We start from the raw sequence: 26606 nt of genomic DNA, 5'->3' as shown, positions 1-26606 counted from the left end.
AAACTGAGGAAGTGAATGGAACAAGGTTGCCCAGCTATGCGGGAGGGAGGAGAGCTGAGAGCTGGGCCCAGGCCTGTCTCAGTCCAGCCATGCCAAGGCTGTGTTTTTCTGCTTTCCTTCCCCACCTCTTTGCCAGTCACACCAGGGGCTAGTGCAGCCTGACTGCTGAGATCTGTTTCCCCACCACACAGGGAGGCAGTAAGGCAGGGTGGGCTTTGGAGGCCACCAGACCTGGGTTCAAATCCAGCTTTCTACTTTTGCCAGTGAGGCTTTGGGCAAGTGACCTCATCTCTCCATGCCTCAGTTTCTCTATCTAAAAGTTAGGAAGAAATGTAGGACCAATTTCACAGATTTCACAGTGATGATGGCCATGGCTGGGCACGGGGTTTCAGCTTCCTCAAGTCTCAGGGTCTGAAGTTTCAGGCCAGTCTTTAGAGAGCAGCAAAGAACGCACGGGCTAGTAGGGGCAGTGTTCAACTCACTCAGGAACATAAGGCCAGTGGGCAGAGGTTCACTTGTGGGCTTATCAACATCTGATGACAAACACAAAGTCCTTCAGATGGGTGGCTGACAAAGGGCTCAGAGCAGCCACACAACAGCAGGAAAATCAGGGTGATTTGACTTTGAGATAATCACACAACAATTAAAAATTATTGTTCACAGTTGAGAGGTGTGTCATAAAAAAATTATGGAGCCATTACGCACGAAAACAGAGAAAGGAAATGGTGGGGGTGATAGTGCCATTTTAAGTATCTTTAAATCAAATCATCTTAATCACAGTTGAATGCTCCACTTCAAACTCCAGGGAAGCACCAAAATCTTTATGGGGCAGGGAGAGAATTTCTATGTAGGTTGAAAGAGCCTGCTGAGTATTACGATATAACTCCACACTTAGAGAAGGAAAAGAATACCTATTGTTTTCATACATCAAACCACAGGAAGGAAAATTTTACAATATCTTGGCTGGTGGAGATGCCCAGGAGACGGCTGAGAGTGAGCCTAATGCGGGAAGATGCATCAGCATCTGTGTGAATGTGTCTGCGTGCGTGAGAGAGAGAGACCGATTAATTAACTGATTAAGGTTTTTGCTGTTATCATATGGGGACTTGGGTTTAAAAACAAAACAAGAAACTAGTCCCAGAAGTCAGTCTCAGAGACTGGGCTCCGTGGCTCATGCCTGTAATCCCAGCACTTTGGGAGGCTGAGGCGGGCGGATTACCTGAGGTCAGGAGTTCGAGACCAGCCTGGCCAACGTGGTGAAACCCCATCACCACTAAAAATACAAAAATTAGTCAGGCATGATGGTGGGCACCTGTAATCCCAGCTACTTGGGAGGCTGAGGCAGGAGAATCTTTTGAACCCGGGAGGCGGAGGTTGCAGTGAGTCGAGACTGTGCCACTGCACTCCAGCCTGGGTGACAAGAGACTCTGTCTCAAAAAAAAAGCAGTCTTAAAAGAGGTTTGAGTTCTTCACTAAGTGTCTATTTTGTTAGACACTGGGCTAGGGACCAAGGAGGTGCTTAAGGAGGAATGGCTTGATTATTCAACTATTCAATGGTTTGCAGAAAGTTCATGAAATATTCCTGGCCCAGGAGGTGCTTCATGCATTTTGATGACTTGACCCCCTTCTCTCTCTGGGTCCCTCAGCGGCCTGGGTGCCTGCTGTGCTACTGTGCTATGTCATGGCCATCTCCTTGTCCACCTGTCCTACTAGAATGTGAACTTCACGGCAGGCCAGTATCCTACGTGTTTTTATATTTCCATTGCCTAGCATTGTATTTGGCAACTAGCAGCCGTTTAATACGTGCTTTTTTTTTTTTTCTTTTGAGACAGAGTTTTTGATCTGTCGCCCAGGCTGGAATGCAGTGGCACAATCTTGACTCACTGCAACCTCTGCCTCCTGGGCTCAAGCAATTCTCTTGCCTCAGCCTCCTGAGTAGCTGGGATTACAAGCGTCCACCACCACGCCTGGCTAATTTTTTGTATTTTTAGTAGACACAAGGTTTCACCACGTTGGCCAGGCTGGTCTTGAACTCTTGACGTCAGTTGATCCACCCGCCTCGGCCTCCCAAAGGGCTAGGATTATAGGAGTGAGCCACTGTGCCTGGCCTCAATATGTGTTTTTGAATGAATAACCAAATGAATGAAAGGCCTTATTCAGCACTTGTTCACCACCTGCAGAGGCAGCAAACGTCTTTCCTTTGGGACACGCATGATCAATTGAGAAGGCAGAAACAGATCTTAGATTTAATTTACAGACATTCATCTGGACAGAGCCTGGCCTCAAAACTGTGTAGAATGCTTTCTTAAAAATATGTTCTTGGAGCCGGGCGCGGTGGCTCACTCCGTCTAAAAAAAAACAAAAACAAAAACAAAACAAACAAAAAAATAATATATATATATATATGTTCTTGGAGAATGTATTGTTTGTTTTGTTGCCTCTGTTTGCAAAGCACCAATGTTTCTGGAAAGGAAGCATAGCAGGAAGGTAAGTAAAAAATGTAAATATGTGCTCAGACATTCCCAGAGGCTGGCCTTCAGAATCATCAGAAGATTTGCTTTTTTTTTTTTTTTTTTTTTTTTTTTTTTGAGACAGACTCTTGCTCTGTCGCCCAGGCTGGAGTGCAGTGGTGCCATCCTGGCTCACTGCAACCTCCGCCTCCCAGGTTCAAGCGATTCTCCTGCCTCAGCCTCTCGAGTAGCTGGGACTACAGGCGTGCACCAACGACAGCCACCAGAGCAGCTGGACTACAGGTGTGCGCCGACATGCCTGGTTAATTTTTCTATTTTTTAGTAGAGGCGGGATTTCACCATGTTGGTCATGCTTGGCGAACATCTTGACCTCAGGTGATCCGTCCACCTTGGCCTCCCAAAGTGCTGGGATTACAGGCGTGAGAGCCACTGTGCCTGGACAGATTTGCTTTGACTGGCTTGGTGTTTGCTCAGATGTGGCCAGCACCAGCACCTGGGTAATGAGGTTACTGTTAACATCTGCGGTGGCCACTGCTTTCCCAGGTGGCTCAAGGGTCACCTGATCCTCTGCCCAGCTCCATTCCAGGGGAAGAATGTTCCTCTCCCAGGTCCAGGCTGGAGAAAACCCTTCTGAGATCCAGAGAGGGACACAACAGAGGCAGAAGCAGGATTCCTCCCAAGGGACCCCACTGGGCAGTAACAACAGAAATGTTTTGGGTCTGATCATCAGGAGCTGGGCCGTGGGGACTCCCTCCTGGTTTCTGGCAAAGACATATCTTGGGAGCTCCGAGGGGCAGTCTCAGGGCAACACTGGCTGCCGGAGTCTGGCCAGCTCCCGCTGCTCCAAGCCAAGAGCTGTGCAGACGCGCTGGCCAGGGGCCACACTGACCAGCAGGGGGTTCTGAACTAGAGTGGATTCAGGATGAAACGACATGGCAGTGGCAGGAGACGATGACGAGCTTGTGTCCTGTGAGTAGAGGAGACACGCACACACACAAACATGCACCAGGACAGAATCACACAATATACACACACTCAGCAGAGAAAGGCTGTTCTCAGCTTGATCTTCCTTCTTACCCTTTTGTTCATTCAAACATTAATTTATTCATTTTACTGTCTGCACACCTGTGGCATAGGCACTATGCTAAACACATCGGGCTAAAGGCCTGAAAGCTAGTCATTAGTTAGTCACACATGCATTAAGCACCTGCTGAGCCAGGCACATTTCGTAAAACACCATAAACCATTAGACAGTCAGTTAACTAATCAAGCAATTATTTCTTAAGTACAACCTATGTTTGTGGAGTGAATGGATACCTTTGTGCCTAACCCAGGAGGGATGGAAGAACGCTCAGATGAAGTCCCTGCTCTTTTCTAGGCCCCGAGTCCCCTCCCCACCCCGGTGCAGCGTGGCCACCCTCGCAGGCCAGCAACTTCACAGACGGAAGGCTCCACACAGCCTGGAGTGGACGTTCCCAGATCCCGAGAAAGCTCATAGTTTCTCTCATGGGGTGAGAGACTGAGTCAGTGGGTGGGATGCTGTGCAGAGCCCCCAGAGGCTGCTCAACCAGGTGATCCATCTGCCATCAGAAGAATAAATGTTGGGGCAACAGGGGACTGAGAGGTCCTGGCATTGGCTAATTCCCCATCCTTATTTCTAACTTGGATCCACCCTTTCCCACTTCGTAAGTGTTTACTGAGCATTAACTCTGTGTGAGGCACCTGGCTAGATCCACTCAGTCGGAAACAGAGAACCAGTCTCAGACCCCTACAGCAGGATCAGAGGGGCCCAATTGTATCACCATTCAAAATGGGACAGACAAAAGCACCGACCAAGGAACACGACAGGCAGCTGGATCCCGGAAGGGTAGCTCTCCTGGGGGTGCTAATGTGCTCTGGAGCATACTTGGATTACAAAGGGAGGTGGAGCCTGGGCTTGAGCCCAGTAGCCTGTGGGTGAATTCCAACCTCCGCATTCAAGGGCCCCACTCGATCCCCCATTAGCCACGTAACCTTGGGCAAGTCACTCCATCTGAGTGCCTCAGTTTCCTAATATGGAAAAGGGGCCAAAAGTAACCACACCTCACAGGGCTGCCCTGAGGAGGAAATGAGATTGCATCTGAAGCGAGTGGGGTATTTGGGGTATTTAGTCGGAGGAAAGAATTTAGTAAACAGAGGGCATTATTGTTATTTTATTGGAACTAGAGATAGCAGACAATGTCAGCCTATGTGTGTAATTACCCCACATCCTAGCAACAACACGAGGCACCAGCTATGTGACATATGTTATCTCTAGTCCGCAGAGCCATCCCCCAACTGGGCACTGTTTTCCCATTTAAATTAGAGAAGACACAGGCTGAGAGAGTAAGAGGTTTGTCCAAGGTCACACAGCCAGTAAGTTGCTGGGACAGGATGTGGACTCAAGTGCGAGATCTCTATACCACCCACGCTGCCCACTTCCCAGGTCTTGGTCCATCTCAGCACCCAGATCCCCCTGGGCCTGGCTCCCTCGTTGGCCTTAGAGGCCTGCCCCGGCTTAAGCCGGGAAGCCCCCCTTCCCCAAGCTGACAGAGCCAGGGACAGGAGTGAGTCGAGCCCACCATGCAACACGGAGGCACCTACTTGTCTGGTACTGGATGCCCAGCGCTGCCAAGCAGGCCACCAGTCCTGCCGCCAGAAGTGCCACCAGTACCACCAGCCGCTTCTCCACCTGGGTCCGCGCAGCCCAGCACCTCTGGCCACTCCGGGGGCTGTGGAAGTTCACCTGTAGGGAAGGAGGCAGGAGGGGCGGGGAAGACGTGAGCCCCAGGTCCCGCTTCCCTCGGAGGAAGGGGCTCTGCTGCAGGCCCAGGCCCTGGGGAGGCATCAGGGCTGCCTCCTGTCTCAGGGGTGGTCTGGTTCCCACAGATTCAACCCTAATCCAAGAAAGGAACAGCCACCCTGCTCAGCTGCTCAGATCTGCTCCCAAACATCAGAGAGTCAAGCAGCTCGGCCCCGACAGGCTTGTTTTTTTGTGTCACTTGATATGAGTGGAAGGAAAAAACTACAGCTTTTCCCTGTTTCTCCAGTAAGGAGTTCAAAAAGAACAGGATGTTTGGACTTGCAGGCATCCAGTGAGTACCCAGCTGGGCTCTCCGCAGAACCCCCACATCAGCGGGTCAGGGACAAGGGTGACACGGTCACGGCTCACACTTCAGAAGCACAGACCTCCTTAGCTCATTAAACCCTCATAATCCCACGCAAAAACACATGAGCCACCTTGTTACTTTTCTTTTTACAAGGAAACCGAGGTCCACAGAGGTCAGACCCTGGCTTCTCACCACCCAGCTGAATGGGGACAGCTGGGATTGGAACCCAAAGCTGTTGATGCCTGAGCCCACCAGTGGATCAGAGGTGGGTCCTGGGAGATGTTGGCAGAGATGCAAGGAGAAATAGCTCCATTCAGGTCCTGAAAGGGAGGAAAAATCCCTCCAGCCTAACAGTCTAGCTAAACAGGAAGGGAGGCACAATGAGAGGAAGTGCAGGGTGTGGCAGGGCCCTCCCTGCCCGAGGAGGGACACACCAGCCAGCAGCGATGGGAGCTGTCAGCCCAGACCTCTCACACCCAAGGCAGCTTGGGGCTCCCCTCTGTTCCAAGAGGTGCTTCCTGCAAAACCCATGGCCACAGGACAGGAAGGGTCTCCTGAAGGTGGGGTGACATGTGTTCAGTGACACTGTGTCATGTGCTAACAGCTGAGCACCAACTCAGGGCCATGTTGGAAATACACAGCCCAGCAGGGAGGCAGATAAAGAAACAGACTGGGGCTGGCAGGTGTTCAATCAGGGAGGGCTTCCTGGAAGGGGAGATGTCTGGCCTGGGTCGGTGAGAATAAGTAGGAACTGGCCAGATAAGAGGGAATGGAAGTGGAGAGGAGAGGAGGGCCTAGATGCTAAGGGGCACAGAAAGCCAAGTTAAGAGCCTGGACTTCCTCTTGAGGACTGGAATGACATGATTAGACTTGCCCTTTGGGAAGGGCAGGATGGAGGGAGCAAGGCTTTCCAGGAAGAGGGAGAGCTGTCAGGGAAGATGAGGAGACTGAGACTCTGACCTGCAAGTGCCCCACCAATAGCCTGAGGGGTGCCCCTGGTGCCCGGTCAGAGTCCTGAGGGAGTCCCACCCTGGCACTCGGGGATCTGAAGTGGGTCACTTGAGGGAAGGGTACTGAGAAGCCACGTGGCCATGGTTAGGTATTTATTGGGCAGGAAACGACTGGGATTTGCTGCACCAGAGACGGAGGAACACAAGCACTTTCTGTGGAAAAAAAAATTGGGTTCCAAAACTGAGAAAAGGGGCCAGGCATGGGGGCTCACACCTATAGTCCCAACACTTTGGGAGGCTGAGGTGGGAGGATCACCTGAGGTCAGGAGTTCAAGACCAGCCTGGCCAACATAGTGAAACCCCATCTCTACTAAAAAACACAAAAATTAGCTGGGTGTGGTGGCGGGCGCCTGTAGTCCCAGCTACTCGGGAGGCTGAGGCAGGAGAATCGCTTGAACCCGGGAGGCGGAGGTTGTAGTGAGCTGATATTGTGCCACTGCACTCCAGCCTGGGCGACAGAGCCAGACTCCATCTCGGAAACAAAACAAAACAAAACTGAGCAAAGGATCTTGGGGCTTAGAGATACTTCTGTGCAGGCCCAGGAGGCTGAGACACTGAAGCAGCTGGGTCAGTTAGTGGGAGGGACGCCGCCTGCTCAAATCCTTCAAGAATCCCTTCTAAAACAGTGAGCAACGGAAGTTTCAGACCATGCTACGTTCATGAATGAAAAGTTCAGGCTGTAAGGGCCTGGCGCAGAGACAGACAGCCTGGTGTGATGCTAACATGTACACTGTACTCAGAAGTTTATCAAGTGCTTTTTCAGAGTAATCAGTTATCACACACACTTTACCTTGGTCACTGGTATTCAGAAGGGCCCCAAGGACTTGAAGCATGCACTGCCTTGTCTAGGGACACTGACGTATGTGTCCTGTTGCCCCTGAGTTTGTTTCATCCTTCCTCCTTTAGGCCTCTCATGCCCCCATTATCACGGCTCAGCTCACAGGGCACAAGGAGGCCATGAGACTGTTTTTGTTTTGTTTTGTTTTGTTTTTTGAGACGGAATCTCCGTCTGTCAACCAGGCTGGAGTGCAATGGCACAATCTCGGCTCACTGCAACCTCTGCTTCAAACGATTCTCCTGCCTCAGCCTCCTGAGTAGCTAAGATTACAGGCGTGTGCTACCATGCCTGGCTAATTTTTGTATTTTTAATAGAGATGGGATTTCACCATGTTGGTCAGGCTGATCTCGAACTTCTGACCTTGTGATCCGCCTGCCTCAGCCTCCCAAAGTGGTGGGATTACAGGTGTGAGCCACCACGCCTGGATGAGACCTTGGTTTAAGAGGTACCCATCAGCCAGGCTTAGTGGTTCATGCCTATAATCCCAACACTTTGGGAGGCTGAGGCAGGAGGATGGCTTAAGCCCAGGAGTTCAAGACCAGCCTGGACAACACAGTCAGACCCCATCTCTAAGAAATAAAAACAATTAAATTAAATTAGTAGGCATGGTGGCACACACCTGTAGTCCCAGCTACTTGGGAAGCTGAGGCAGGAGGATTGCTTGAGCCTGGAAAGTCGAGGCTGCAGTGAGCCATGATTGTGCCTCTGCACTCCAGCCCGGGCAACAGAGCAAGACCCTATCTCAAAAAAGAAAAAAAAAAAAAGAGGCCAGGCGCAGTGGCTCACGACTGTAATCCCAGCACCTTGGGAGGGTGAGGTGGGTGGATCACCTGAGGTTGGGAGTTTGAGATCACCCTGGCCAACATGGTGAAACCGCGTCTCTACTAAAAATATTAAAATTAGCTGGGCATGGTGGCACACGCCTGTAATCCCAGCTACTGGGAAGGCTGAGGTGGGAGAATTGCTTGAAACTGGGACCTGGAAGGTGCAGTGAGCAGAGATCACGCCACTGCACTCCAACCTGCATGACAGAGCGAGACCCTGTCTTGAAAACAAAAAAAACAGAAAGAAAAGAAAAGCCAGCACTATGCCTGGTGCTGGCTCCAGGGAGCCAAAGGACACAGCCACTAGGCTTGGGACGCAGGGAAACCTCACCTTATCTGGACAGGAGATAGCTAGGAGCAAGGAGCAAAGTCATCTGTGGAGAGAAGGGAGAGAAGCAAGCAATAGAATGGGGAAGATGAAAGAAAGAGGGAGAGGAAAGGAAAAAAAGAATAATGGCAGCAAATAAACACTTGAGGGCTAAATGCCTGGGATCATATTAATTCGATTTTGATGGTGCAATTCTATCTTCATAACATTCTTTTTTTTTTTTTTTTTTTGAGACAGAGTCTTGCTCTGTCACCCAGGCTGGAGTATAGTGGCGCCATCTCGGCTCACCACAACCTTGGCCTCCCGGGTTCAAGAGATTCTCCTGCCTCAGCCTCCCGAGTAGCTGGGACTACAGGGACGTGCCACCATGCCTGGCTAATTTTTTGTATTTTTAGTGGAAATGGGTTTTCACCGTGTTAGCCAGGATGGTCTCAATCAATCTCCTGACCTCGTGATTTGCCCGCCTCAGCCTCCCAAAATGCTGGGATTACAGGCGTGAGCTTGTAATCCCAGCATTTTGGGAGGCTTGGCCCATAACATTCCTTTTTTAGATTTTTTTTTTTTTTGAGACAGAGTCTCACTGTGTCACCCAGGCTGGAGTGCAGTGGGGAGGTCTCTGTTCATTGAAACCTCTGTCTCCCGGGTTCAAACAATTCTCCTGCCTCAGCCTCCCAAGTAGCTGGGATTACAGATGTGCGCCACCACGCCCAGCTAATTTTTGTCTTTTTAGTAGAGACAGTTTCACCATGTTGGCCAGGCTGGTCTCAAACTCCTGACCTCAGGTGATCTGCCCACCTCAGTTTCCCAAAGTGCTGGGATTACAGGCATGAGCCACTGCACCGGGCCTATCTTCACAACATTTCTAAGAATAGGTATTAGTGTTAGCGCCAGAAGAAACACAGGAAGTTGGGGCATGAAGGCAAAGAGAGAGGAGAGAGAACAGGGAGGCAACTCACGTCTCCAGGACTGGCAGCTACAGGCCTACCAGGACGTGCTACCCTCCTGTAGGGGCAGGAGGTGGAGCTGGCCTTCACTGTTTGATGAAAAGTGCTAAATCAAAACAAATGGTGTTCACTGCAAAATTAAATTAAAATTAAGCCAGAATTGAATTAAAAATTCATAGTTTCAGGCAAGAATAGTAAGCAGACTTTGAAAATGGGGTTTTTAACCTTTGTCTTGTTCTTTGCTTGACTTGTGCTATAGGCTATGGGCCTCATGGTTTCTGGATGAACCTTGTCTCTGAAGGCAGAAGGAATCCAGATGCCTCTTCCTGGGGCGGGAGAAGTCACCTAGAGGTACTGGACCAGGATCAGGAGGCCTCTTCAGGGCAGGTTGGCCAATTCCTGGGTGCAATGGAAAGGGCTGGGCCGTGAGTCAGGGCATCAATCTGCTTCCAATGGCTGCTGGACTCGGCTGAGTCTCTTTTCTTTGCATCCCTGTTACACCTGCCCAGCCTCCTTCATGGGACTGTGGAGGGGATCCGTGAGGTGAGGTCACAGAGTGGGGAGATGTGAGTGGTTTCTCAGTTTTCTTTTGGAAATGAGGTCCTGTCAATCATGGTAGAACTGGCCTGAGCAGCTTGGAGGATAGGAGGATGGGTGGCGGGCAGCCGGGTCCCTCTCAGGAGAGGGTACTGTGAAGTGGCCATCCGCTGAGAGGCAGCGCTGACGCCTGGAAGATGCAGAAATGCTGTAGATGCTCAGCTTACTGGTGGGCTTAATTTCCTATTTATTGTCGTGGGAAACAGAAAGAGAATGAGAGGGAGGTGGTGCCCTCAAAACAGAGAGGTGGAGAACAAGACAAAGAAATGAGAGAGCCAGAGAAACAGAGAGAGTGAGAGAGATAGAGTAAGGGAAATAGAGCAGCGCTATCCAGCCAGGAGTTCCCAGGGTTTCCACAGCCAAGGGAACAAAGCCCTAATCCGGGACACATATTTGGTTACAGAAGTGAGTGCTTGGCTCACCTAGGCTTACAGCAAGAACACGTTCTGCAGGTGAGGACGGGGCCCACTGCCTGGGGCCCAGGAGACAAGCCAGGAGCAGAGAGGGTGGGGAGCCAGGCGAAGCCAGGTTTTCAGAGTCAGGTCAGGAGGGAAGGCAGAACCCAGCAACCTGGGCTGCAGGAAGCAGCAATGGGAGTGGTTTGGCCAAGGGTCTAGCAGGGATCCCACCCGTCTGCAGCCCAGAAGCCCAGCCACCCGGGAGCGCTGGCAGGGGCACCAGGCTCGGCTCCCTGGAGTAAATAAGCCTTTGAGAGCAAGTCGACTGTGACAGCCCAGCCCGCGAGGAACCCTGCCTCCGGAAGCGCCGCAAAGTCAGTTTGGGGAAGTTTCTTCCAGTAAAGTTTCCATGAGGTGGCCTTCTGGCTGAGACACTGGGGTCAGTCCAGAGCAAAACTCATGTCCTGTGTCCTCTTGTCTCCGCCTGAGCCCTGTCTGCCACCCCACCCAGATGCCTGACTTTAAATGACTGGTAACGGCTTAAAGTACGACCTGCTGCAGGTAGGGGAGGGCACTCCTCACATCTTAGCAAGAATCAAAGGCTCATCAAGTACTTTCTAGCTTTCCTTGCCTCCCAGAAGGAACACCCAGCTCCCCACAGCATGGGAGAAAGACGGTAACCCTGAGAAGTCAAATATCCCACTGCGTGTTGCTGGGCAGTCTCTGGGCCTCAGTCTCCCATCTCTAAAATGAGGAGGGTGGATGAGGTTCCAGGTATGACTTCTCAGACTCTAGAACCTCAAGGCTTTAATAGGCAAACAGAGTTGACAACTCCAGGTAAACAGACATGTCTTTTTAAAACATTGAGTGGGCCTGTCCCTGAAATCACCCTCGAAAGACAGCTTTGGCCAAGCATGATGGCTCACATCTGTAATCCCAGCACTTTGGGAGGCCAAGGTGAGAGGATCGCTTGAGCCCTGGAATTCAAGCCTGCAGTAAGCCATGCACTCAAGCCCGGACGAGAGAGCAAACAAAGTAAGAAACTGGCTCTACAAAATACATATAAAAATTAGGGGCTGGGGGCCAGGAAAAGTGGCTCATGCCTATAATCCCAGCATTTTGGGAGGCCAAGGCAGGTGGATCACCTGAGGTTGGGAGTTTGAGGCCAGGCTGGCCAACATGGTAAAACTCTGTCTCTACTAAAAACACAAAAATTAGCCAGGCATGGTGGTGTGCACCTGTAATCCCAGCTACTAGGGAGGCTGAGGTGGGAGAATTGCTTGAACCCAGGAGGTGGAGGTTGCAGTGAGCTGAGATTGCACCACTGCACTCAGGTCTGGGCAACAATGCAAGATTCTGTCTCAAAAAAAAAAAAAAAAAGAAAGAAAGAAGAGGGAAGAAGAAGAAAGAAGGAGAAAGAAGGCAAAGGGGAGGGGAGGGGAGCCCTGTGCAAGGTGGGAAAAAAATGAGAAAACCATAACTAAGAATTTAAGATCTCACCTTTCCTTTTTTCTTAACAACAAAAAAAGACCGTTAGAAGTAATTGAATGAATTTCAAAGGTTTTGGTAGACATGGCCATCTGCTCCTCAGTTCAGGCTGCAGGTGTAACTTCAGCTATTTCCCTTTCTGCCACCAAAATGGTGTATGTTCAGGTGTGGGAAGATCAGGCAGCTGGCTTTGGCAGAGCAGAGGCTTCAGAGAGAAAGCTAACATATTTAGATGTGTATTATTATATCATGTCACCCACAGTGAGTTTCTATAATAATCCTCATAATAACCAAATCCTTTTTCTAAGCATTATCCAAAATGCTTTCCCTCATACTGTCCCATTTGAGCCTTTACAACAGCTCCAAGAGGTGGGTAATAATATTAACCCCATTTTACAAAGGAAGCTGAGGAAGTGGGTTGCTTTCAGGTCTCACAGCCCAGAAGAGCCAGAGCTGGGCTCTAAGTTAGAGCTAACTGCCTCTGAATTCTGTGCTTGGTCCACAGTGACTCACTTTAGTAGACTGCAAGTAATTTGTGCCTAAAATATGGGATAAAGAAAAAGAAAAGGTTAGACACGGTGGCTGTAATCCCAGTCCTTTGGGAGGCTGAGGCAGGAGGATCACTTGAGGCTAGGAGTTCGAGACCAGCCTGGGCAACATGGCAAAACACCATCTCTACTAAAAATACAAAAATCAGCCAGGCATGGCAGCATGTGCCTGTAGTTCCAGCTATTTGGGAGGCTGAGGTGAGAGAATCACAGGTCAAGGCTGCAGTGAGCCCAGATTGCGCCACTGCACTCTAGCCTGGGCAGCAGAGTGAGACCCTGTCTCAAAAAAAAAAAAAAAGAAAGAAAAAGAAAAATGCTTTCATGTGAGGTACAGGTAGAATTTTGCTCTGGTTAAATTCAACACTGGCCAGCAGGTCCAATAATAATAAATAAATGTGGCAAGTAATAAAGTAACGAATGTGGCAAGTTTGGCTGAAAAACGGAAGTTTCCATTTATTAGTTATTGGTGTTGATCACCTGGGACTTCCTAAGACTAACGGACTTCAAAATCTTGAAAAATCAAATAGCTTATTTTTTAGCTGTCCATCAAGAGAAGGATTTGGGGTGAAGGATCTATTTTTAAAAGTCTAAAATTGAGAGCACAGGCTAGACGTGGTGGTTCATGCCTATAATCCCAGCACTTTGGAAGGCCGAGGCAGGCAGATCACCTGAGGGCAGGAGTTCGAGACCAGCCTGGCCAACATGGCAAAGCCTCATCTCTACTGAAAATACAAATATTAGCCGAGCATGGTGGCGTGCGCCTGTAATCCCAGCTACTCCAGAGGCTGAGGCAGGAGAATCGCTTGAACCTGGGAGGCAGAGGTTGCAGTGAGCTGAGATCGCGCCACTGCACTCCAGCCTCTACAACAGAGAGAGATTCTGTCTCAAAATAAACAAATAAATATAAATAAAGTTGAGGAAGAAGTTGTGTTGCTAGCAACCGGGCCAAAGGAAATAATCTGAAAAGCTAAAAACTGGGTCACCCATAGAGTGACAGCAATGGAGCCTAAGGGTCCAACTACAGTGGAGTGAATAAGTATAGTTTTATATGTTGGTACCATGAGGTGTTACGATTTTTAATGGCAGCATGTTTCGGGAGTTTCTGACAATGTAGAAGATGCTTATGAAGTGGGACTGAATGAAAAATGAGGGATATAACACTGTATATTTAGAGTGAGTTCAACTATGTTTAAAAATATATACATACAAGTGTGAAAAACTAGAAACCGTTATCTCCAGGAGGCAGGATTACTGCTCCGTTTTTAATTCCTTTTTATACTTGACTATCTTTTTTTCTCCCCCCAGTGAGCATATAAAGCTTTTACACTGCGGGGAAAAAAAAAAAAAAAACGATGGAAAACATTAAATTAATAGAATACTCTGCCTCATAAATGGAGATGAATGGGTTCTTGACTCAGAAAAGCAAGCACTAGCTAATTTATGTTCACTTTGGGGAAGTTGTGGCGGCACTACGCAAGCCAAGCTGGGTACCCACAAAAATGTCCCAAATCCTTGGGTAACCTCTTTGCCTTTTCCTACAAGGAAAGTGGAAAATGTATCCATTTAGGGACACCGACACTAACTCCAACCACAGACAACAGCGATGCGACCCCAGGAACGTCTCTAACCTCTCTCTCTACCTCACCTTTATCATCAATAACGTGGGCATAAAACAATAATCCTAGCAGGCCCTGTATAATATGCATGACATCCACTTTCCCTAACATCCATTTCACAGTGAGGCATCACCACTGAAAGAGATTAAGCCACTTGCCCAAGGTCATGAGTGGAGTACGAATTCAAACCTGGGTCACTGGCTTCAGAGACGGGGCTCCCCCTGCTTGGCCGGGGGCCCTCCCCAGACAAATGTGCTATTTCATCTTAAAAAGGCTATACCCCAAACAGGCTGCTGTGAGCATAACAGCAACACGGCATATTACTTTGCTGAATTCTGAAATGCTTTCGTGTTGATATATTTAGACCCTTCTGTGGAAGATGAGACTGAAAAACACTGCTGATTAGATTCTGTTTTGATTTGTGAAGGGAAAAGCACCTGCCCCAGAAATCTAATTTCCTGCTGGCTTCAGCCTTTTATGAAGAGTCCACTGGGAAGGGGTTTGAGACAGACGGGGTTTGATGTGTCACTCCCGGATTTTTAGCTCTGTGACCGAAGGCCAGTGGTTGCCCCTCTCAGAGCCTCAGTTTCCACATCTGTAAGTGGGGACAGTAATCCCTACAGCTCTCAGGGGTGTTCCTGAAGGTTAAGCATGGGTACCACATCCCAGTGGGTAGAGCACTTGGAACCGTGAGTTTGGGTCCCCTGGGCCTGACTCCTGGAGGAGGAACTCCATCAATGGTGTCTCCCTGCACTGGGAGGATTATTCACTTCTAAGAGGCGTGTCTGAGTGGAGAGGGCCTGGCAACCTAAGTGTCCACTCATCCTAAGCTCGCCTTTGGGAAGAGTTGTGTGCCAGTTCACCAAGCGCCCCCAAGATTCTCCCAAATACCTCCCTTGGTCTACCTGGCAGAAGTCCTCAGGGAATTGGGGTGCCCCAACTCCTCTTTCTACACTGGTTTCTGAAGAGCCAGATCACTGGGTCTCCTAGGGTGCCTGCATGGTTTCCAACACCTTCCCATGCACCTGGCTGGCTCCAAACCCCTCCAGCACTGAGGTCTTGGCCACAGCTGTCCCAGTGCAGCCCCCCAGGGAGGGGAGGGCAGAAAGCAACCTTGCTCAGTGTCCTGTCACAAGGCAGGGACGGGGGTGGGGCCCTCCCCTGGAGTGGGCAGATGAGATGCCCACAGGTGCAGACCCTGGGGAGGAGAGGAATTGGACTTCCTCAGTAGGATGAAAAGTGGCAGGGAGAGGGGGCAGAGGACAGGTTCCTGGCCCCAGGAAACTCAGGTATTGGGAGGGAAAGAGGAAGAGGGTGGTACTGCCTCCTGGATAAGGTGACCAACTTTCCCAGTTTGCCCACAACTGGGGGAGTGGGTTCCAGGGATGCAGGGCTTTCCACGCTAAAACAGAAAAGCTGTAGACTGCCGGTAATGAGCCTGGGCAAGTCCCGGGACATTCACAAACTGCGCCTTCTGTGGAAAGGGAACTGGGCCAGTTTGGGTCTCCGGGGTGCTTTGAACTCTGCCACCTGGGCTGTGGCCCCAGAAGCAGGTGGCCGGGAGGATCTGGGGATGGCAGGGGCAGGTGAGGGGAAACTGGTGGGTTCTGGTAGGCTTCTCGGCGCGGAGCTCCAGCTGCGGGGAGGCGCGGCCCCTCCCGGATGGCGGGACGGGGGAGGGGAAGAGGCGGGGTAGGTAGGGACTGGGGGCGCGGCAGCAGCAGCGCGCATGCCCGGACCCGGGACCCCGGACCCCGGGCGCCGGGGCACCGGTTGGGAGCGGAGGGCGCCTACCTGCAGGCCGTTGGGATACGCGTCGCCCTCGGAGAGTGAGTCCACCAGGTCCTCCTCGTCCAACGTGGCCCGCTTGTAGGTCGACATCTGCAAGGCCAAATGCAGCACGGACTCCCTCAGTGCCTCCATGGCTCTCGCGCCCGAATGGGGAAGCGGCCCCGACCCCCGCGCCGCCGCCGCCGCGCCCCGCCCCAGCTAGGACACCCGAGACCGAGACCGGCCCACGGAGCGGCCCGCGCGGGGAGGGGTCCCGCCCGCCTCCCGCCCCCGCCCTCCGGGCCGCACCCGCCTCACCCCCAGCGCCGACAGCAGGGCGGACACCGGGGGCGGCGGCCACAAGCCCCGCATGCTGCGCCCCAGACGCCTGGTCCTGCTGCCCGGGTGGCCGGGATGGGATGGGCCGGACCAGGAGTTGCACCACCTTCGCGGGCGGGGCCTGATCAGTGCGTCGGCGCCCGGTTCCCAACCGCCGGCCTCCCGGGGAGACCCCAAGACCCGAGAGGCCCGGGGGAGATGGGGACCCCTCCCTTCCCCGGAGGTCGGGAGAGGAGGCCCCCAAACTGAAGCCCCTAGCAGGCAGGAAAGGCCCTCACAGTGAGCTCTCCTTCGAGATAATCTTAAGTCCCCCTTCAACAATGGGGTCCCCAGTGGCAGATAACAAAAGTCTCAGGAAGGTGCCCTCGATTTGGCCCAGAGCAATCAAGACAGGTTCCCCTCAGCATCAGCACTTAGGTGTGTCTAGGGGGTTAATGCTAGAAAGACCAGACAAAAAAGGTGGAGTAAAAAGGTAGGTGTCCCCTTTCAGTTCCCCTTTCTAGCTCAGAGGCCTTTAAGCCAGTTTGTGAATGAGTTTCAGAAAATTTCTCTGAACTCCCTGACACGGGATGAAAGAGCTGTGTGTGTGCATTTGGATGGCTGCAGGGTGGTCCGGTGGTCACCCCCGTGCTCAAAGGTATCGCCCTCCCTGCAACACAAGAGAACCACTGCTCCAGGGACGTCAGAAGCCAGGAAGGGGACCCTTCTTTCCCATCTTCCCCATCAAGAGTCTGAGCCTCAGCCAGGTGCCCCCTCCCCCCAGCCCCTGAGCCCTCTCCTATAACCCTAAGCAGGGAAAGTGGGCTCTCTGAGATATGAGGTGTTCAGTTAGGGACTCAGCCCCAGCACTGTCCCAACCAAGAACCCCAGAGAGGCCTAACCCAGCAGATTTCCAAAGGACTCTCCACTTCTAGCAAGATGGGAATCCCTGCATTAATGAGTACTTTTCAACTTTGCAAAGTACATTTCTGTTCATTACAAATGTGATTCTCACAGTCACACATATGTGTGAATAAACAGGTTTAGAGGGGTGAGGGGCCTGACATCACAGGGACAGTGAGGGCAGTGGCTCCTAATGGTCTCCTGGCTTCCACTCCTGCTCTCTGACAGCCCCCTCGGCAGCCAGGGTGAGCCTTTAAAATGAAATCTGGCTGAAGCCAGGCGCCGTGGCTCGCTCACGCATATAATCCCAACACTTTGGGAGGCCAGGGTAGGTGCATCACTTGAAGTCAGGAGTTCAGACCAGCCTGGCCAACATGGTGAAACTCTGTCTCTACTAAAAATACAAAAAATCAGCTGGGCCTGGTGGCATGCGCCTGTAATCCCAGCTACTCAGGAGGCTGAGGCAGGAGAATTGCTTGAACCTAGGAGGTAGAGGTTGCAGTGAGCTGAGATTGTGCCAGCGTACTCCAGCCTGGGTGACAGAGTGAGACTCGATCTCAAACCAACAAACAAAAAAACCCCACAGAAATCTAGCTGGGTGCAGTGGCTCACATCTGTAATCCCAGCACTTTGGGAGGCTGAGGCAGGAGGATCACTTGAGTCTAATTCTAGGTCAGCCTGGGCAACACAGACCCCCTTTTTTTTTTTTTTTTTTTTTTTTTTTTTTTTTTTTTTTCACAGGCATTGTGGTACGTGCCTGTAGTCCCAGCTACTTGGGAGGCTGAGGTGGGAGAATCACTTGAAGCCAGGAGGTGGCAGCTATAGTGAGCTGTGATTGCATCACTGCACTCCAGCCTGGACGACACAACAAGATCTTGTCTGAGTAAATAAATAAAATAAAAATAAAATTCTGATATTACCACTCCCTTGCTTAAAACCCCTCCACTCTCCCTGGAATCAAATCCAAACCCTTCACTGCGCCCCATGGCCCCTGCCCACTCTGGGCCCTCATCTTGTGCTACCCACCCCCCCACCTCCTCATGCAGTTCCTCAGTTTCTAGTTTTCCCCTTCCCCTAAGACCTTTGTAGCTGCTGTTGTCTCTGTCTGGAACATTTTTTCCTCCTCTCTACTCCTCCCATGGTCAGCTCCAACTTCACATCTCAGCCTAGTACCTCCTCAAATGTCCCAGGAACCCTAAGCAGTCCCCCAAATTCTCCATTACAGCATCCTGTTCGTTTTCCTTTATAGTACTTGTTGCAGGCTGTTTTGTTTTGTTTTCATGTCTTTATCATCACTCTCTCTGCCCCTCCCCGGAATCCACAGCTTTACTGGGGCTGGGACCTTGTTTGGCCTGTCCAAAACAGACTTTCCGTCCCCCAGCACAGAGTAGGTGCTCAACAAACAGTTCTTAAAATCAAAGGGGGCACAAGTAGAGGGGAAGTGCCTTTAAGTTCTCAAGAATTCTCCTGCATCTAACTTCATAATACCCTACAGAAATAGGGAACACATCCAAAGGTCACAGGCCCTGGGGAGGCAGGGTGCATGGGAAGAGTCTGAATTCTGGAGACTTCTGCCTCACTCCCACTGGGTGCAAGAGTTTCCATTACCCATCCCAGAGAGAGGGGGGACTCTGAGGCTGCTTCACTTACTGCTGGGTTGCTTTTTCTAGAATAGGACACTTGGTTATACTACATACCAGGTGTCGATCGCCAGAGGAAAAGACTTGAAAAAGAAGTTCAGTTGACCGAACATCTCCCCTGGGCACTTGGGTGGTGTAAGGGATTCACCCGGGTGGTGTAAGGGATTTGTCAGTTCTTTTACACCCACCATCTCTTTTAAGCTTCTCACCCTTCCCTGGGAAGCAGGTATCACTGGTTCCTTTTACAGAGAATGAAACTGAGGTTCAGGGAAGTAACTTGCCCAGGTGCGGTTAAGCGATGGCTCCTCCTCCTCCTGTCTCATTTCAGAGATTTCCCCTTCTGGCAAGCTCTCCTGACTACCCTCCAGGGACCCCACACAGCACTTGGTCCCTGGCTCTGTGTCCCCACACAGCCACCCTACCCCATGCTGCCTTTTACTGCACACAGCATTTTAGACAGAATCCTGATGGCAGAGGCTCGGTCTTGTGGGACCCTGCCTCCTTAAGGGCTTAGGCTGGGGCTGGAACCTCTACAGATGTTTGAGCGAAGGCGGGAGGCAAGGGAGGGAGGCCGGAAGCCACCCCAGGGACTCTGATGTCTACCCTGCAGCAGCCTGTCTGTGGACAGATGATGCAGGAAGCTCACGGAACTCCCAAGCAGAAATCAGCAGAGATGGAGCACTGGTTATTTTTCAGCACACAAAAGCCAAGGGCCCCTTCCTGAGATGCCTGCCTCAGTGAAACTGAACCCACCTCAGATGGGAAAGGCTTGGTGGGCTCTGCTTGGTGGGAAGTCCACAGTGGGTAAGTAATATTTCAATAGCTGCCTGGGGCCCTTCACCCAGGGCCTTCCATTCACTACCTCAATGGCTCCCCACACCCACCTAGGGCCTCAGCCTCACAGGTATCACTTCCAGCTTACAGAACAGGGGAGGGGCCTGGACAGACCAAAAACCGACCATGCCGCTTGACAAATTCTCTCCTAACCCCACAGTGCCTCGTCCCTGAGATGGGAATCATCACCTCTGCTTTACAAATGAGATGACCAAGGGTTGGGGAGGAAAAAGGACTTACTCCTCAGCCCCGAGTCACCTCCTGGAGACTGAGGGAGCCAGGATGTGAATCTTCCCCCTGCCAAAGCCACTGACTCCATTATGCTGCCTCCAGAGAACCTGAGCCCTGCGGCGAGAAAGTGGCAGAGCTGGGCCTCGAATCTGGGTCCTGGACTCTTGGTCCCGTGCTCCTTGTGGAAGGTGGAACTGCTTCTTCAGGTGGGAACCTCACAGAGTCTGGGTGCCCTGGGCAGACAGGCTCTGGGCTAGCAGGGCAGCCACCACTTATTCTCCCTAATTGTCTCATTTGCGGTTGTGGGTGCCACACCTGGCCCTGAGAGCGTTGCGGAAGGAAAAGAACCTCTGCTTTGGTCTTCTCAGTTCCCTTCCTGGCACTGTGCAGTCGTGGAGGAGAAATCTGGGTTGAACCTGGGTCTGTGTTGATGAGAAGGGCCTGGCAGAAACCAAGAGTGGAGGGGTGGAACCACAGCTCCCTGTGGACGGCCCCGTCCTCAGTCCCCAGTGCCCCAGCCACACAAAGGAAGTGACGACAGCCAGATGAAGGTGCGATGGTCCCCAGCTCTGGAAACTCCACCCTGGGAAATCAAAGGCCTGGGGTGAGCAGAAACGAGAAATATAAACACGCACAGGTTTCTGGTAACAAAAGCCTCCTGGCCTGGTGGCACCTGGGCATGACCCCCTTTGCCCAGACGACATTAGTCACTCATTTGGCTCTTGTGTTTGGATGGCCAAAGGTGGGCGATCGTTAAGGCATCTTGGGGTGTGAGGTGGAAAACGGAAGCCCCACAAGTGAAATTCTGAGGCTTGGGACTGAGCCACACCCTCCACAGCTGTTTTCACATTGTCTCTAAGCCTCAGCTCCTTAGAGACTCCGCCCTTCGTGGCCAAAGTCCCCATCAGTTACTACTTTTGGTGCTGGTAATTGGCTGGGATCTGTGAAATCTTCACATGTCATCTAAAACACACTCATATTATCTGGTAGCTAAACACTTATATTTGAGAGATGCTATAATGTAGTGGGTAAAAGCTCTGGATCGAAACCTTATTTCAGATCCCCAATCTGAACTTCCCAGCTGTGTGACCCTTAGCAAGTCACTCAGCCTCTCTGTGCCTCAGTACTCATCTGTCAAATGAGGATGATGATGATAATAATAGTACCTCCCTCATAGGACTGTGGTGACACTTAAATGAGGTAATACAGATAAAGTGCTTGGCTGGGCATGGTGACTCATGCCTGCAATCCCAGCACTTTGGGAGACCGCGGGCGGGAGGATTGCCTGAGGCTAGGAGTTCAAGACCAGCCTGGGAAACACAGCGAAACCCTGTCTCAAAAAAAAAAAAAAACAAAACCCCAAGTAAGACAACTTTGGGCAAGGGGTAAGATATAAAAATATGGCTATCACTTCTAAAGATATGCCACTCGACATTTATTATTATTACATTATCCATTATATTTCCCAGTATTTTTCACCAGAGAAATTTCCATGTGATTAACTCATTTTTAAATTTACTATGAAGTTCCTGAAAGTGTAAACTGCTTCTTTACTTTTTGATAACAGGAATCGGCTTGTATCTCTCTTTTCTTTGGCTGCCAGGAAACTCATAGCCAAATCAGAAACTCGCCTATGGGCACTTTCTTGGCCTTTATGTTCAGCTTTTTCCTTGTCCACATTTTCCACTCTGTTTTCCGTGATTCTGATTTTCCATTTGGTATTGCATCTTGTTTTACTGAATGTATTTTATTTATAACCTATCATGAATCCTTTGTGGAACAGAGTTAGAAACAACATTTATCAGGCAGTTAAGACAGACCTGAGCCCAATCACAGGTTTCCTGGCTCATGTGACCTTGGACATGTTGTTTTCACCCTCAGGTCTCAGTTTCCTCATCCATAAAAGGGCCATTGTGAATACCGAGTAAGCCAGAACGTGAACTGCCTGGCATCCAGCAGCCCGGCCCTGCGGGAACCGCACCACAGGGACACGCTGCGCAGGCCACCTCTTTCTGCTTGCTTCTCCTTGTCTTCCTCACCACCCCTCCCATTTGCTTCTGCCCTCATCCAGATTTTCCAGTCTTGACCTTATTCAGCCAACATTTGTTGTTACTTTAGCCCTGCTGTAAACTCAGTGAAAATAACAGACTGCCCAGGTGATGGAGGTTAATATCAACAGCAAGAAGTCAAATATGAGTTATTAATAGAAATCATGTACCCTGGCCGGGCGCGGTGGCTCACACCTGTAATCCCAGCACTTTGGGAGGCCGAGGCGGGCGGATCACAAGGTCAGGAGATCGAGACCATCCTGGCTAACACTGTGAAACCCCGTCTCTACTAAAAATGCAAAAAATTAGCCGGGCGAGGCGGCGGGCGCCTGTAGTCCCAGCTACTCAGGAGGCTGAGGCAGGAGAATGGCGTGAACCCGGGAGGCGGAGCTTGCAGTGAGCCGAGATCGCGCCACTGCACTCCAGCCTGGGCGACTAAGCGAGACTCTGTCTCACAAAAAAAAAAAAGAAAAAAAAAAAAAAAAAAAAAAAGAAATCATGTACCCTTCGGCCGGGCGCTCATGCTTGTAATCCCAGCACTTTGGGAGGCAAGGCGAGCAGACTGCTTGAGCCCAGGAGTTTGTGACTAGCCTGGGTAACATAGTGAGACTTTGTCTCTACAAAAAATTAAAAAAAAAAAAAAAATTAGCTAGGTGTGGTGATATCCACCTGTGGCCCCACTACTTGGGAGGCTGAGGTGGAAGGATTCCTTGAGCCTAGAAGGTTGAGGCTGCAGTGAGCTGAGATCATGCCACTGCACTCTAGCTTGGGTGACAGAGCAAGACCCTGTCTCAACTACAAAAAAAAAAAAAAAAAAAAACCAGAAATAAAATAAAATAAAATAAAATAGTCATTGACCTTGACATTGCCCAGTTCTCAAGGCTCTTTGTGTCTTACAATCACCTTGTGTCCTTTTTTTTTTTTTTTTTTTTTTGAGACGGAGTCTCACTCTGTCACCCAGGCTGGAGTGCAGTGGCCAGATCTCAGCTCACTGCAAGCTCCGCCTCCCGGGTTTACGCCATTCTCCTGCCTCAGCCTCCCGAGAGCTGAGACTACAAGCGCCCACCACCTCACTGGCTAGTTTTTTTGTATTTTTTAGTAGAGACGGGGTTTCACCGTGTTAGCCAGGATGGTCTCGATCTCCTGACCTTGTGATCCGCCCGTCTCGGCCTCCCAAAGTGCTGGGATTACAGCACCTTGTGTCTTACAATCACCTTGTGGGATAAGTCCTGGGATCCCATTTTACAGATGCAGAGACTGAGGCTCAGAGAAAGGAAGCAGCTTAGCTTGTCAGAGCTGGAGCCCAAACCTAGATCTTCCTGGTCATCTCGGGGCTCACCCCCTTTTTTTGTGCCTCCTACCCAGAGCCTGGCTCTCTAGGCTAACTTCCTTCAGAGGCTACGGGCCACCCATCTGGGATGTGGGAGAGAGGGACAGATATAACTGCTGGGGGCTGGAGAGGGAGACTCCCCTTTCTACCATCCAAGGCTCAGATGGAACTGAAGGCCTGTGCATGGGAAGGCAGCAGGTGGGCAGGGGCTGGGGAGGCCTCAAGGTGAGACTCAGGGAGACACTCCAAGGCCAAGGGCACAGGGCAGAGGTAGGAGGTCAAGGTTGCTAACTGCCCCTTGGAGAAGGCAGCAGCCCTGCCAGCCTGTGAGTCAACCACCCTGGCGTGGCCCGGAGTCCCAGGGCTGGGCTCCCGTGAATGTGCTGGCAGCAGGAGACTTGCCTCCACACACACAGCGCTGGGAAGCACTCACTCATGTGGCCCGGTGTTGACTCAACTGCCAGAGGCCCTGGGGGCATGGGAAGTCTTACCTAGTGTTGCTGGCCCATTCCTCAGTGCCTGCTGTGGAGGCCACCCCATGCCCAAGCCCCAGACCTGGTCAGCAGCCTCTCGCTCCTACCTGATACAGGCTACTGACCTGCCCACCCTGTCTACCTGCCTGACAGCCTCCATCAGTCATCTCCCGTCCTCTGTCCAGGGGGCTCTGTCCCCTCGGGATGCCTTCCCTGATGACCCCCTGACCCCCTTGATCTCCTACTGTAGCTCCCTTTAGTCCTTCAGCTCCTGGCTAACTCCTGGCAGAACTTTCTTTTTCTTTTTTTTTTTTTTTTTGAGACAGAGTCTCGCTCTGTCACCCAGGCTGGAGTGCAGTGGCACAATCTTGGCTCACTGTAACCTCTGCCTCTCGGGTTCCAGCGATTCAATTCTGCCTCAGCCTCCTGAGTAGTAGGGACTACAGGCATCCACCACTATGCCCGGATAATTTTTGTATTTTGTTTGTTTGTTTTGAGACAGAGTCACTCTGTCGCCCAGGCTGGAGTGTGTTGGAGCATCTCGGCTCACTGCAAGCTCCGCCTCCTGGGTTCACAGCATTCTCCTGCCTCAGCCTCCCGAGTAGCTGGGACTACAGGTGACCGCCACCACACCTGGCTAACTTTTTGTATTTTTAGTAGAGACAGGGTTTCACCGTGTTAGCAAGGATGGTCTCGATCTGCTGACCTTGTGATCCGCCAGCCTCATCCTCCCAAAGTGCTGGGATTACAGGTGTGAGCCACCGCGCCTAACCTAATTTTTGTATTTTTAGTAGAGACGGGATTTCACCACATTGGCCAGGCTGGTCTCAAACTCCTGACTTCAGATGATCCACCCACCTCGGCCTCCCAAAGTGCTGGGATTACAGGCGTGAGCCATGGCTCTTGTTGCTGTTGTTTTTTTAAGAGACTAGGTGTCACTCTGTCACCCAGGCTGGAGTGGAGTGGTATGATCATGGCTCACTGCAGCCTCCAAACTCATGGGATCAAGTGATGCTCTTGCCTCAGCTTCCTGAGTAGCTGGGACCACAGGTGGGTAGCACCATGCCTAGCTAATTTTAAACATTTTTTGTGTAGAGACAAGGTCTCATTATATTGCCTAGGCTGGTCTCTCAAATTCCTGGGCTCAAGCGATCCTCCGGCCTCAGCCTCCTAAAGTGATGGGATTACAGGCATGAGTCACCACGCTCGGCCTGGGCAGGACTTTCTAAAGAGGGACTGCATCACACACTGACTCCCTGGAGCTGGCAGGATGAAGCCCACGAACCTTGGTCTGGCTTGCTAAATCCTCCCTCCCGGCTCGCTCAAGAGTTTGAGTCTGTCTTCTTTCTCCAGCTGGCTCCTCAGCTTACACGCTTTCCTCCAGGCAGCTCTCTTGGGCTTCACAGTGACCCTTCCTCAGTGCTCCCCAGCAGCATGCTTCTAGCATCTCATCCCAACAGACTGACCAGCAGCTGTGTGCGGCTGTGTGGCCCTGACCAAGTCATTTCACTTTGTTTTTATGCTTTGGCTTTCACATCTTTCCACGGATGTGAACGGAGATGACCATGGTGCCGACCCCAAAGGACCCTTACACGTCTTAAAAAAGTGAGCCACGGAAAGGCCTCAGCCCAGTGCCTAGCAGAGAAGCAGCACATGGGAGGGAAGGAACGACTAGAGAAGCCCCGTGGTGTGCCAGGCACTAGACCTGGGACTCGGCGGCACGTGTCAGCTCCTTGCAAGTGTGAAACGACTGGAGTGCAGCGAGGGTCAGTAACTCGCCTTAAGTCACACATCTGGTAAACAGCAAAGCCTGGATTTTAACCTAGGTTTTCCCATTACATCGGATAAGATGGCAGTCACCACCTCCTTCTAACCCACCCTGCCTCACCTGCTCCATCCTTACGACTTCAGGTGTCACCTCCCAGCTGGATTTAAGGGGCTGAGTTGTCCACTCTGATCTTTTCCAAGCACAAACTGCAAAGCAGACCAGAAAGCAGCTGGCCCTGACTCCAGGGCTACCCACAGATGCCCCTGTACCTCCTCATGCTCCTGTGCTCCCGTGTGATGTCCTGGGCTGTGCAGGATGACAAGGTTGAGGAAGTCAAAAGCTGAAGAGACCAAGTGCTCCCTGACAATTTGCCGATCTAATCACGTACAACTTAAGACAAAGTTAACCCATCTCACTGAATGATATGGTATAATGGTGATGACTGAGCTGCCCGCTAATTATGCTCAACCAGGAAGCAGCTCATGGAGTTGGTTGTAATTAGTATTTGTGTTACACAGGTGGGTGTGTGGGTGGGTGAGGGCTGGGCAGAGGGAGGAGGAAGTAGGTGCGGCAGGAAGCTCTGGGGACTCCTTGGATCCATGAACCCCATGCCAGCCAACTCATGTGGTTGATCCTGTCTAACCTTCATGATGGCCTCATAATGTACTGTTATCTCTCTTCTAAGGTGAGAAAACAGGCTCAGAGAAGTCCATTCACTTGTCCAAGGTCAGAGAGCTAGAAAATGACAGAGCCAGGGTTCCCTCTTCAGCCCAGGAGATGTCTTGGACAGCAGAAGGAACAGGAATAGGGCTGGGAGGCTGGAGGTCCACATTTGGGCCCCAGTTCTGACACTGCCTTACCGTGGGCCTCAGCAAGTAGCATCCCTCTTCAGGACACAAAGAGATAGTATGTCTGTCAGGTTACGGGCGGCTGAGGGTGTGGACTTGGGAGCAAGGCTCCTTGGATTCTAATCCTTGGGCAAGCTACTTCACCATCTGAGCCTCGGTGTCCTCATCTGTAAAATGGAGATGACAACAGTGTCTCCCTCATAGGCTTGTGAAGATAAAAATGAGTATCAAGACTTAGAACAATGCCTGAATA

The 26606-nt window shown here is 51.2% G+C and overlaps 1 protein-coding gene and 1 long non-coding RNA gene across 5 annotated transcripts in view; one reads left to right on the top strand and one right to left on the bottom strand.

The window, feature by feature from the left end:
- LOC105483076 (endothelin converting enzyme 1) overlaps positions 1–26606 on the bottom strand; it is a 132944-nt gene that overhangs the window by 60582 nt on the left and 45756 nt on the right. For 2 of the 4 annotated variants that reach the window (XR_011625105.1, XM_011743679.2), the window contains exons 1-3: positions 16279–16365; positions 15985–16071; positions 5094–5235 (exon numbers count right to left, since the gene is read on the bottom strand). Coding sequence is in view for 3 of the 4 variants with exons in the window: in XM_011743679.2 (XP_011741981.1) it covers positions 5094–5235; positions 15985–16071; positions 16279–16332 (283 nt within the window). In the remaining variant the exon portion in view is untranslated. Of the gene's footprint in view, positions 1–5093; positions 5236–15984; positions 16072–16278; positions 16366–25625; positions 25650–26606 lie in introns of those variants that run through there. The other 2 variants (XM_011743680.3, XM_011743681.3) reach the window with 2 other exon arrangements.
- Positions 17928–21246, top strand: LOC139363914 (uncharacterized). Its single transcript, XR_011625120.1, has 2 exons — positions 17928–19625; positions 19816–21246. It is a non-coding gene; the product is annotated as an uncharacterized lncRNA (long non-coding RNA).

Source organism: Macaca nemestrina, chromosome 1 (genome assembly GCF_043159975.1).
Source record: "Macaca nemestrina isolate mMacNem1 chromosome 1, mMacNem.hap1, whole genome shotgun sequence".
Classification (NCBI taxonomy): domain Eukaryota; kingdom Metazoa; phylum Chordata; class Mammalia; order Primates; family Cercopithecidae; genus Macaca; species Macaca nemestrina.
This window is presented reverse-complemented; position numbering and strand designations above follow the sequence as displayed.